This window comes from Colobus angolensis, unplaced genomic scaffold (genome assembly GCF_000951035.1).
Source record: "Colobus angolensis palliatus isolate OR3802 unplaced genomic scaffold, Cang.pa_1.0 Scaffold110, whole genome shotgun sequence".
Lineage (NCBI taxonomy): Eukaryota > Metazoa > Chordata > Mammalia > Primates > Cercopithecidae > Colobus > Colobus angolensis.
This window is the reverse complement of record NW_012112031.1, coordinates 2,731,007-2,743,512: the sequence shown is the minus strand read 5'-3', so window position 1 is coordinate 2,743,512 and position 12,506 is coordinate 2,731,007. Positions and strand designations below refer to the sequence as shown.

The 12,506-nt window shown below is 60.2% G+C and overlaps 1 protein-coding gene across 1 annotated transcript in view; it reads left to right on the top strand.

Annotated features, from left to right (window-relative positions):
* Positions 1-12,506, top strand: part of CLUH (clustered mitochondria (cluA/CLU1) homolog) — a 22,954-nt gene that overhangs the window by 1,410 nt on the left and 9,038 nt on the right. The window contains exons 2-9 of the mRNA XM_011956394.1: positions 6,900-7,102; positions 7,931-8,102; positions 9,376-9,519; positions 9,674-9,798; positions 9,891-10,045; positions 10,145-10,270; positions 10,577-10,724; positions 10,929-11,021. Coding sequence (XP_011811784.1) covers positions 6,900-7,102; positions 7,931-8,102; positions 9,376-9,519; positions 9,674-9,798; positions 9,891-10,045; positions 10,145-10,270; positions 10,577-10,724; positions 10,929-11,021 — 1,166 coding nt within the window. The remainder of the gene's footprint in view (positions 1-6,899; positions 7,103-7,930; positions 8,103-9,375; positions 9,520-9,673; positions 9,799-9,890; positions 10,046-10,144; positions 10,271-10,576; positions 10,725-10,928; positions 11,022-12,506) is intronic.

Here is a 12,506-nt window from a genome sequence, read left to right as displayed (position 1 = left end):
GGACCAGGGCGGGCGGGTTCGGGACTCCGCGGGGACCGTCGCCTTCCCTCCGCGCCTGGCCCACTTGTATCTCGCTGGGGCCTCCACCGGGTCGCCCCCGCCCTGAAGGTCACCTTCACAGTCGCCCCCGGCTGCAGTCCGGGCTTCGCACGTGGGGTCCCGGGGAGGGCAGCCTCGCCTGGCACTCTCGGCGGGCACACGCGCGCCTCATCGCAGGGACACGTGCGCGCACACGCGGTTTCGGGGTGCGCCGCCGCCGCAGACCGAGAGAATCGGCGGCCCCACCCCCTCTGCGCCCGGGCATGGGAGCTGTCTGAGCTGGGGTCGCTCCGATGCTTGCGGGACGGCCCCCTTCGGCACCTGCTCCGCGTCGGCCTCCCAGGCGTTCCCGGTGCGCAGGGCTGCAGCCCTGGGAGTGAAGCCCCGCTCGAGCCTTCTTCCCAGGCTTGGTTTGTGGGAAGAGCACGAGGTGCGGGGCGTCCCTGGTTCATGCCCTGAGGCCAGGCTGTAACCGCAGGTCTTCAGGCTGTGGCGGCGACTCTCAGGTGTGTTGGCCTGCTCGGCCGACCTGGTGTAGGGGGCGTCTGCCTGTGCATGGGGCAAAACCGAACTCTTTGGCAGGGGGAAGTGTTTGTGCCAGAACTTGATCATTAACCTGCCTTATTGCGAAAAGTGGGTCAGACCAGAGTGGCTGTTTTTAAAGCAAAGGTCGTTAGTGTGGAGTCAAGCTCCCAGCGATCCCCCATGGTGGCTGTGTGGTGGTGACTGTGGCAGTGGCTGCAGCTTGTCTCTGGTGGGGCCTGCTTTCCCTTTCTCCTGAGCCCCTTCTCTTCCCTCTGTTACTTGCACCGTGTCTCAGACTCCAGCTTTGGGGCTGGAATCCCCTTCCCAGACCCTCAGTTGTCATCTTTCTCAGGCCTGGGCTGCGGTCCTCTTTGCTCCGGGTGGCAGTGGTGTTGCAGAGCTACTCCTGTCCCCCAGTTCCTCCCGCCTCTGTCGACTGTCCTCAGTTGGGACTTGTGGTCTTAAGGCCTCATCATCTCCTTTCCCAGCTTCAGTGAGTGCGCCAGGGCTGACTTGGGAATCAGGATGGGGACAGCGTTCGGCCCTCTGATCCTGTTCCCATCGTAGCAGAGTTACCTCGGGGTGAGGGACAGGTGCTGGGACAGTACTGCTGATTGCCTGGACAAGGCCAAGGTTTGGGCAGAACAGCAAATGCTGATCGCCCCAACCTACCAGGCTTTGTGCTGATGTGGTTCTGAATCAGGCTAGATAAGAGGAGTTTGGCTGATTTCCCCTTTAGCAGAGACCTGAAGAGTCGAAGTGACTTGCCCAAGGTCACACAGCGATTTAGTTGTTAAGGGAAGTGTTTGGATTCCAGCTCATGGCCAGCAAACCAAGGCTGCCGTGGCCTGGCCCAGAGGAAGTTGGGACAGGCGTGTTGGTTTGGATCACATGCTGAGAACGAGGGGCCGAGGAGCATCTGTTGGAGGATTTCTGTGAGGGAGTCAGTGAAGCCCCTTCCTAACTGTGCTGGTGGGGGTCTCTGGGGTAAACTGAGTTAGGGAAGGGCACAGCTATTTGGGGAAACTGGGAGCATATTCGTGGGCAGGACATGGGCTCCTACGTCCCTGGGAAGCTAGTACAGGTAGCTAAGACTTACATTACAGCCAGCCCAGATCTGTTGAAAGAAGGACGGAGCCTTAATGAAGACCCACCGCGCTGCAAGCTGGGGCCCACCTGAGCATCAGAACCAAGGCTTCTGACCTCTGAGATCCAGCTCTGGAAGGCTCTTCAGTCCCCTTAAGAAGGAGGTGATCAAGGCCACTGAGGGTGGGGGGCAAGGATGGGTTACCTTCCTGGGAATACAGCAGCTTTTAGGGGTTAAGAGAACAGGCAGGTTTTTCAGGTCCACAGTGGTGCGTCAGGTTCCTTCTGCCCAGGGGAGAGCTCCCTGGAGTCGAGGCCCAGAGGGGGAGGAGGAGGAGGCTGGCAGCTGGGGAAGGAGTCTAGGGGCTAATGGGAACTCCCCAACAGTATCCTAAAGCTCCTCTCTTGGATGAGATGTGGGGAGAGCAGCTTGAGGAACTCTGGACTGTCCTCAGGCCCAGAACACCTGCCTCTGGCCTGGGTGGGACAGGAAGGAGGCAAACAGGTGCCTGGTCTGTGGGTTCTTCGATAGGCCGCCTGCCTGCCCCATTGCCTTTCCCTGAAGCCCTGGGCTCCTGGGACGGGTGATGCACCTTTTAGGACCCTACTTCCCGCTGGAGCCTCAACTGCCGAGGACTTGGCTGGGGCGTGGCCTGGCCCTGGCACGATCTTCTCAGTGAGACTGTGTCTGGCTCGGGCAGCTCGCAGGCCCTCTGGGGAGGCCTAAGTTTCTTTTCTCGTTCCTCCTGTCTGCCGCCTTTGGGCTCCCTGCGCCTCCAGGTCGGGGCAGGGGTGCGCTTTGCCTCTTCACTAGCATCTGAGTTTGTGTGTATGCAGAGTGCTGCTGGGCCCCGTTCTCCCGTTCTGCAGAAGGCCTCCTTTTCCCGTCCCCGAAAGCTCACATCCTCAGAGGTGCGGGTGTGAGAGGAGGGAGTGGTGGCCCAAGGGTGTAGAGGCCTTGGGGGATGCTGTGCCTGGGATAGATCTGCCCCCGAGTAGAGGCCTGAGGCCTGGAGAAGGAAGCAGGTGCAGCCCCCCTGTGGGTGCTGCCGGGCCCCTAGGGAGGGGGGGGTGGGCTGCGCTGAGCGCGAGCGGGTCGGCGGGAGCGGGTCGGTAACCGGCACTCTGTGGGAGTGACTCAGAAGCCATGGGCTTGGGCATTTGACACACCTGTTTTTTCAAACTTAGTCCCAAATGTGATAGTAACACCTGGTTTTTTCTTGCTCTGGGTTGGCTGCCTCTTGCCTCTGTGACCTTGGGCAGCTGCTTCCTAGCCTTCTGGAGCCTCAGTTTCCTCAGGTGAGATGGGCTGGCCAAGCCAATTTAGGGAGCTGCCATAGGTGAGACGGGCTGGCGTGGTGGTTCAGGGAGCTGCCGTGGGCTGGGCCTCGCGTGAGTCCTGGCTCTGTGGTAACCAGAATGCAGGTGGTTGTCAACACTGCTCTGGGGTCACTGCCAAGCTGCCCTCCCCCAGCCCTGTCTCCGGAGGGTGAGGGTGTATTTTGGAAGGGGATAGGAGCAGAGGGGCTCTGCCTAGGCCTGGTCCTTCCCCTCTGGTCATTGTGTGAGACTCAGAACCTTCCATGGGGGCTGTGAAGCAGCCCAGGGCCTGCCTGATCCCTGGTCCTGGAGAGGGGAGGGGATGGAGTGAGAGCCTGACTCCCACCCACCCTGGGTCGGGTGGATGCTGGGGCAGTCCTCACTGGGCCCTGGCAGCGTGTCAGAGGCCCTGGGAAGGCGCCCTGGCCAGCTGGGCTCCTCCCCCGCTGCTCGGCCGCTGGCCTCTTGCTGCCAGCTCTGTTCTCCCCTGGGAGAGACTTGGTTCCCTCCTGGCAGGGCTGGGGCTGCTGGGAAGGGAAGATGGAGCCTGCCAGCTTCTTGATGGAGCCTGGAGGCCAGGGGCACGGGTGCAGTTGTCCTCTGGGAAGCTGGGGGCCCATCCCCCTCCCTCCCAGCAGAATCAGTGACTCCCAGGAAGGGGCTGGCAGCCAGGTCACCTGCAGGGGGCAGCAGGAGCCAGAGGTCCCAGCCAGGCCCTTGGCCCAGGGACAGGGGGTGCTCAGTGTCTGGGACTGGTGGGTAGAGGCAGCCACCTTATGGCCTGGGCCCGGGTCTGTGCCAGCTGTTGGCGGCAGCTGGCAGAAGCGGTCCTGTTCACCCCCACTGGGGTGGGAGCTGAGGAGAGGACCCCCTTACTGGGCCCTGCCCCTGCCAGCCAGTCTCCTATGCCCTCAATCTTGAGGGGTCCAGGTACCCCAAATTCTCGGTTCTCTGATCCCCCTACTGGCTTTGCCGGCAGTGACCCCCTCTCTAGGGGGCATAGGGAGGTGGGCCTGAGTGCTGATAGCGGCTCCCCCTGGGGTCCTGGGGCCATTGGGTTATCCTGGCCCACAGCCGTCCTTCTGGCCGACCTTGAGCGGGATGCCAGGCAGGGGGAGTGTGCCCTTCCTGGGGCTGCCACGGCAGGCCTGGCCCCGCTGAAACCCGAAGCCAGCCAGAGCTCCAGCCCCGGGCCGACTGGCTGCATTAGGGCAAGGGTAGCGGCTGAGGCTGGAACGAGGCACCAGGGCAATGCTGGGGCTGATCTGGAGAGTCGGCTGCCTTGCTGCCACGGCCATCCTGAGACTCCAGAGCCGAGGGCAGGGCAGCTGCCAACTGCACCAGGTGAGCACCGGGACCTGGTGAGCTAGCCAGTTGTCTGTGGGGGAGATCGCTCCGCCTTCTTCCAGGGGTGGGGAGACCTTCGGGGTTCCTTGGAGGAAGGATTGGGGCAGGACATGCTGTCCTGGGGAGAGGAGGCTCATGGGCAGCCAGTCACATGCCTTTGAAACCAGATCAGGGAATAGGTACCCCCTGAGGGTCGTCTCGCTGGGCTGGGGAAGGAGAGTGGGAGCCGTGGCCACCTTGCCCTGTCCTCCTGCCTTTCTGTCCTCCCATTCCAGACAGGCGAAAGAACACAGGCTGTCTCTGTCTAGGTATTTGACTCCCCACTTCTGCGATCTCATAGCTCAAAACCGCTGTTCGACATTGGGTGGGGGCTCTTCCTCCTTCTCCCCTCCTTCCAGGGGCTTCTGGCAGCCGCCACAGCCTTTCTCAGGGACCCTGTGGGGGGTTCCCGGCTCCTGGCTGCAGGTGCCTCCACCTGGCTGCCCTGCCTCTTGCCTTTTGAAAGCTGACCGGCCACCACCCAGCTGTCATCTGCTGTGGCCCCAGAGTCAGGCCGGTGTTCGCCTGGGAGGGGGCGCTGCTCCCTTGCTAGCGGCTTGGGGGTGTCCTTCCCCGGGCGGTTGGATCCTGGAAGGGAGGTCTTTGTGCATCCTTGTGGGTCCTGGGAGTCCACAGCAGACTTGGAGAGGGTGGGGTGGGGATGGAGAGGCATGACAGACACGGTCATTGGAAGTCCTTAGCAGCCAGAGTGGAGGGCAGTGCCGCGGTGTAGGGTGCAGGCCGCAGGAGCAGTCTGGGGCCCATTCTGACTTGGTTGACCTTAGGCCAGGCTCCGAGCCTTTCTGGGCTTCAAATACCCCTCTTTGGGGTAAGGGGGAAGAGACTCTCTGGGCTCCTAGAGGTCCTGTTTCTCATTTACTCGTGGGGTTCCAGGGAAAGGGAGTGACTCTCCAGGCCCCCTGGGCTCTGCCTTTCTGTACTGGCCTCATCCCTTCCCGGAGGCTTCTGCTCCGTGTTTCTGGTGGGTCCGGATTGGGGCCACACAGTTCTGGGAAATATACCTGTCCCCACTCCTGAGAGCTGGGTAGGGAAGGGGAGGTGGGGTCTCGATGGGATGGGCAGAGCTGGGTGAGCTGTTCTTTCTGGAAGGGAACCCAGGCCCTCCTCAGAGTTGGCACCGTTGAGCTTCAAGCCAAGCCAGGCAGGTGAGCCTGGCCGATGGGTAGATCCTGGGGCCAAGGTCCTCGTCTCCCAGCTGGGTGCCCAGGCAGGCCTGTGTCTGCTGGAGGCGATGAGAGGCGGTCCTTGGCTCCTCCACGGAACAAGGGGCTCTCCTTTGTTCCACTGGTGCCTGGGTAGGAATGCAAGGTTTTGTCACCTGCTCCCCACCCTGCTTACAGCATGTGGATTGGGTGCTGTGTACAAATATTGGACTTAGCTACAGGTTTGCAGTACGTACCTTATTTATTGCCTTTTTTGTTGAGCCTGGGCAAGATAGAACGTGGTGGTTAGAGCTGGTGAGGATGCCACCCTGGGTGCAGCTGAATGTCTCTGGGAATGAAAGGGGGATGGGGTGTGATCCCGCCATTAAGGGTCTTTTGGGCAGGCTGCTGAAAAGGTTTATTTCTCCTAGGCCTTGAAGGGTGAGTCAGTGTTTGCTGTACAGAATGGGATGTCAGGGGCAGCACAGACACAAGCACAGCGGTGGGAGGGCAGTAGGCGGTACCAGGCTTCCATGGTGTGATGTCCTTAGACCTCAACAGGGAGCAGGCAGGAGCCGAGGCTGACTTCAGGTGGGTGCCTGAGAGCACTGGCCTAAGAAGCTTGGTCTTGTAAGCGGTGGGCTTCCTAGGAGGAAGGTGGCACTGCTGGAAAGAGGAAGTGCCCGCCCCAGGGCAGTGGCTGCAGAGGCCAGGGCCTGTGGGTGGGTTGGGAGATATCTAGTGGGTGACTAGATAGAGCAGGCGCCGGTTTGAGGAGGAAGATGAGTTCTGTTGCTGCAAGACGAGTCTTTGGTGATGCCTCAGGGCCAGCCACTTGTTGATGCCTGGGAGGCAGCGGTCTCCTTGGTCCAAAAGGCTGGAGAGGGGACAGGATTGGCCGTGTGAGCCACGAGGCAGGAGTGTATGGGAGGGGGTGGGGTCAGAAAGGAGAGACTGGGCCCAGGCACACCCCTGCAGCCCCGCTGCAGCCTGGGACCACAGCTCAGTGGGGATGGAAGAGGATGGGGCTGGAGAGGGAGGGGCAAGGGCACTGCGTGGGTCAGAGAAGAGGAGAGGAAGAGGGGGCCGCTGCTGGAAAGCCAGGTGTGTTAGGGCCGGAGGAGACCCTTGGGTTTGGCTTGAAGGGTAGCTTTGGTGACCCTGGGGAGAGTGGTTTGGGCCGTGTGTTCAGGTTCCATACTACAGTGGGTCCAGGAGCAGTGGCTGGGAGGGGCGGCTGGGTGTGTAAATGGCCTGCAGGTGTGGCTCGGGAGGGCGTGCAGATGCCTTTCCGGAAGGCACGTGCCCCCGTGTGAGGTCAGGTGGACGGCACCCCGGACCAGCGAGGCCTTCTGATTCTGATCCATTCTTGTCCCGCAGAGCTGCCATCAGTCATGCTCTTAAACGGGGACTGCCCAGAGAGCCTGAAGAAGGAGGAAGGGGCGGCCGAGCCACCCAGGGAAAATGGGCTTGACGAGGCCGACCCGGGAGATGAGACCGCCGGCCAGGAAGTCATTGTCATTCAGGACACAGGCTTTTCTGTGAAGATCCTCGCCCCTGGGATCGAGCCCTTCTCCCTGCAGGTAAGATGGAGGAAGGGGTGTTGGGGACCAGGCCTGAGCCTGCTGGGGAGGGTGAGCTGGAAAGCTCAGCCTTGCTCGTGCTCCTCCTGGCCCCATATTGTGGCAGGAAACTGAGGAACCCGTGCCCTCCCCAGAGCTGCTCAGCTGGTGTGGTAGACGTGGGAATCGGGCCCAGGGTCAGGTCATTGCCCCATTGCTAGAGGACAGCGACCAGCCGGGCCCGCCAGCCCTATGTGGGGAGGGGGGTGATAGTGGCTGGGTCGTGTTGGCATCCCAGGACTCCCCAGCCTCTTGCTCTGTGCCCTCGGGCAAGTCAGCTCTCTCTGGGCCGTGATTTTACCATCTGCCAGAGGGGAGGGTGGTATTGGGTCATCTCCAAGGGCAGAGCCAACGTGGAGGTCTTGCAAGCTGGTGACTCAGTGGGGAATGGGGCAGGGCCGTCAGATGTCTCAGCACCCACAGGTTTGGGCCCCAGAGCACCCCTTCTGGAAGGTGAAAGCCATTTGCTCCGGGCACCTTAGCAGTGGGCAAGGACGGGGGTGAGGCTGCCGTCAGAATTCTGACCCCCTGTTCTTCCATCTCCCCTTCTCCGCTCGGGCATTGCTCCTGGTCTGCAGGGCCGAGTTGGTGGGCCAGGCTCCAGGCTGCACACACAGGGCCTGGCATGTGTGGACACGGCCTGGATTTAAAAGCCAGAAAGTGGGAAGTCGAGTATTTGGGGCATTTATTCTGGGCACCAAGGTACTTTGGGCTGGGGACAAGGTGGTATCGTCCTTGCTCTCTGCTACATGGCCTCTCACCAGGGTGTTCAGGGCCTTCTCCCTGCAGGTGTCCCCGCAGGAGATGGTGCAGGAGATCCACCAGGTGCTCATGGACCGGGAGGACACGTGTCACCGTACCTGCTTCTCGCTGCACCTGGATGGCAACGTGCTGGACCACTTCTCGGAGCTGCGCAGCGTTGAGGGGCTGCAGGAGGGCTCCGTGCTGCGCGTGGTGGAAGGTTGGTCTGGAAGTTGGGTGCCTGCCCAGGGGAGGGTCCACAGAGGCAGAGGCAGGCAGCACCATCCATGCCAGGGTCCCTGTGTCACGGATGAGCTCATGGAGGCAGGATTGGAGCGCAGGTCTTGCTTCTCAGGCCGTCACACCTATATCTGCCAACTACATAGCCCATGGGTTAAAGAACAGAGCCGTGGGCTGGGCGTGGTGGCTCATGCCTGTAATCCCAGCAGTTTGGGAGGCCGAGGCGGGTGGATCACCTGAGGTCAGGAGTTTGGAGAACTCCCTGGCCGACGTGGTGAAACCGCATCTCTACTAAAAATACAAAAAGTGAGCCAGGCGTGCTGGCACGCGCCTGTAATCCCAGCTACTTGGGAGGCTGAGGCAGGAGAATCATTTGAACCTGGGAGGCAGAGGTTGCAGTGTGCCCAGATTGTGCCACTGCACTCCTGCCTGGGCAATAAGAGCGAAACTCCGTCTCAAAAAACGAACAAAAGAACAGAGCCGTGATTCTAAAGAAGAAAAATCCGGCAGTACCATGCCAGGGCTTGCAGTCAGTCCAGTCCAGCTCGGTAGAGATGAATGAGAAGTCCCAAAAGTTCCCTGGCCCTGGAGCAGGGAGGGCGGGCACAGTGAGGCGCCATCAGGTTGGTCCGTGGGCTTGAGTTTTCTGGGTAGAAGCCGCTCAGATTCCCCACCCAGGGCCTGTGGAAAGCAGTGACGGAAAAGATCTGTAGCTCAACAGCGCCCACGGTTGATCACAGAACCTCTCCCCACCACCAAAAGAACTGCCATTAAAATCCCATGAAACCACATAGTGGGCAGTGTTGACATTGGGGGCCTTGGAAAGTCCTCAGGCCACCCCTATGTGAGGCTGCCTCAGGAGAGCAGGGCAAGGCTGTGGTGTCGAAGCCCCAGAGCTCCAGAAGCCCTGCCCACCCGAGATGCTGGCGCAGAAAAGCAGGCGGCCGTGTGGACGTCTGAGGCCTGTGTGTGCTTCAGAGGCATTTGGCAGAAAGTTCTTTATGAACAAAGATCCCTGCTCACCAGGAGGCAGAGCGTGTGTGTGTGTGTGTGTGTGTGTGTGTGTGTGTGTGTGTGTGTGGTGTCAAAACTAGAACTCCAGCTTATGTGTTCATAGTGGAATTTGAAAACGGAAGCCTAAAGTTGAAAATGAAAACCACTGTGTTAGCACCCCCGAAACCGGTTTTGTGCTGAGCAGGTTGTTCAGGGTTCAGGGCTCTGGTGACGCCGTCCCCTCCCTGCCTTCCTGACAGAGCCATACACGGTGCGTGAGGCCCGCATCCACGTGCGCCACGTCCGAGACCTGCTCAAGAGCCTGGACCCATCCGATGCCTTCAACGGGGTTGACTGCAACTCCTTGTCCTTCCTGAGCGTCTTCACCGACGGCGACCTGGGAGGTGCAGGAGGCATTGGGGCCGGGGATTGGACCAAGGGGCGGGCAGCATGGAGGTGGGGGGCTGGAGAAGGGGCCGAGGGACCAGGGCATCGGCAGGTAGGGAGACAGCTGGCCCTGGGTGGCTTTGTGCTGACCACCAGCCTCGGGTCCCTCAGACAGCGGGAAGCGGAAGAAGGGCTTGGAGATGGATCCCATTGACTGTACACCGCCCGAGTACATCCTGCCAGGGAGCCGGGAGCGGCCACTGTGTCCCCTGCAGCCCCAAAACCGCGACTGGAAGGTAGGATCCTGGGGGAGGGAGGAAGAGGGTCCCTGGCGGGGTGGAGGCCCCACACCAGAGGCCTGGCCCCTCAGGCTCGTCCCCTCCCGCAGCCCTTGCAGTGCCTGAAAGTGCTCACCATGAGCGGCTGGAACCCGCCCCCGGGGAACCGGAAGATGCATGGGGACCTCATGTACCTGTTTGTGATCACGGCCGAGGACCGGCAAGTCAGCATCACGGCGTCCACACGGGGCTTTTACCTGAATCAGTGAGTCCCTGCAAGCCCACCAGGCCCCCCTGCCTTGCCGGCTCTTCTGGGTCTGAGCAGACACCTGGGCCCCCGCTCAGTGCCCCCCTCTCCCTGCAGGTCCACGGCTTATCACTTCAACCCCAAGCCCGCCAGCCCCCGCTTCCTCAGCCATTCCCTGGTGGAGCTGCTCAACCAGATCAGCCCGGCCTTCAGGAAGAACTTTGCTGTGCTGCAGAAGAAAAGGTAGCGCCTTCGCCCTCCCGCCTGTCTCATGGCACACGGGGCATGGGGTGAGCTGGGCCTGCACTCCAGTGCTTCTGTCTGGAGAAACCGCCCTGGGCCCCCAGTGTGGGAGTCCCCGCTCTAGGGAGCTGTCGGTCAGTGCCGAGATAGCAGCTGCGGGAGAGGCGCCCGTGCGCTTCCCTCTGACTTCAGGGGGGTGTCTCGGGGTAGGAGATGCCGGAGCAGGCGGGGGCCTCAGGAAAGGGCCCGTGGCAGGGCTCTGAGCTTGGTGGGCTGCGCCATCTTCCCCTCCCCTGCCTGCCACAGGGTCCAGCGCCACCCGTTCGAGAGGATCGCCACCCCATTCCAGGTGTACAGCTGGACAGCACCCCAGGCGGAGCATGCCATGGATTGCGTGCGCGCAGAGGATGCCTATACCTCGAGGCTGGGCTACGAGGAGCACATTCCTGGACAGGTGCCTGCGGCCTGGCCCTGCCCTCGCTGGGCACCCCCGCCCTCCTGGGTGCTGGGCTGGTTCCATGCACTTGCTGGAAGCCCCATGCTTGACTCTTCATTTGGGAGTCTGGGGCTCTTCTCAGGAAGGTGGAAGGAGGGACTGCCCAGAGCAGGTCACAGGGCACAGGCTGAGCCCGTATCTCCCTCTCTGATCTCTCTGCAGACCCGAGACTGGAATGAGGAGCTGCAGACGACGAGGGAGCTGCCTCGCAAGAACCTGCCTGAGCGGCTGCTCCGAGAAAGGGCCATATTCAAGGTGCCTGCAGCCTCTGCTGAGTGGCAGTCTCAGGCCCACCGTCTACCTGCTGACGGGTTTTCTTGTGGACAGGAGGAAAGCAAGGGAGGCAGGGCAGCCCTAACCCTGTCAGGTTCCCCAAAGGCCAGTCAGGGCGTCCTGCAGGGTCTGCTAGCCTCCTGCCTCCCAGCAGACCATCCCAGTACCTTTTTCTGGTCTCTTTGAGGCTTTGAGTCCCTGGGAGGAGCGGGCCCTACTTCCCATAGGCACTGAGTGTCCAGGGCCGTCCAGCTTCCCGCCCTCCACTGACTGCTGCGGGGCTTTTGCCTGGGCGAGCGCTGGCCAACCATGGCCCTTCTAGGGCGGGAGCTCATCTGCATTAACACTTTTAGCTGGCCGGGGTTTAAAAGTTACTAGTACTGGGTTAGTAAGAGAAATGAGAAGTAGTTGCTTAAAAAAAAAAATCTCAGGCCAGCTTTGGTAGCTCATGCCTGTAATCCCAGGACTTTGGGAGGCCGAGGCGGGCAGATCACAAAGTCAGGAGTTCAAGACCAGCCTGGCCAATATGGGGAAACCCCATCTCTACTAAAAAGACAAAAATTAGCTGGGCGTGGTGGTGGGCACTTGTAGGCCCAGCTACTCAGGAGGCTGAGACAGGAGAATTGCTTGAACTCAATAAGCGGAGGATGCAGTAAGCTGAGATTGCACCACCGCACTCCAGCCTGGCGACAGAGCAAGATTGCATCTCAAAAACCATCTCAGCCAGACACAGTGGCTCACGCCTGTAATCCTAGCACTTTGGGAGGCTGAACTGGGGGGATCACTTGAGCCCAGGAGTTGGAAACCAGCCTGGGCAACATGGTGAAACCTTGTCTCTGCAAAAAATACAAAAGATTAGCTGGGCATGTTGGCTTGTGCCTGTAGTCCCAGCTACTCAGGAGGCTAAAGTGGGAGGATCGCCTGAACCAGGGGAAGTCGAGTGAGCTCAGATCTCGTGCCACTGCACTCCAGCCTGGGCAACGGAGTGAGACCCTGTCTGAAAAAAAACAAAAAACTTTCCATCGTTTTACTGCCTAGAGTTGATAATTGTAGGAACAAAAACTCATTTCTCAGTTACCAACTTCCCCTAGAGATGGTGCCAAGTGCGTTATAGACACTATTTTGTATAATATTTTGGACTTATAAATGTAAATACCTTTATCTGTTCAAGTTCACCTGGCACATAACTGGTGGATCCCAAACTTGCCCACACTTGTTAATCACTCAGCTATGCTGTCTCCCCGAGCACAAGTGTATTTTCAAAACATGGAGGTTTTGTTTGTTTGCTTTTTTGAGATGGAGTGTCACTCTGTCTCCCAGGCTGCAGTGCAGTGGTGTGATCACTGCAACCTCCACCTCCTGGGTTCAAGCAATCCTCCTGCCTCAGCCTCCCAAGTAGCTGGCACTACAGGCGTGCACCACCATGCCTGGCTGGTTTTTTTTTTTATTTTTATTTTTTAAACGGAG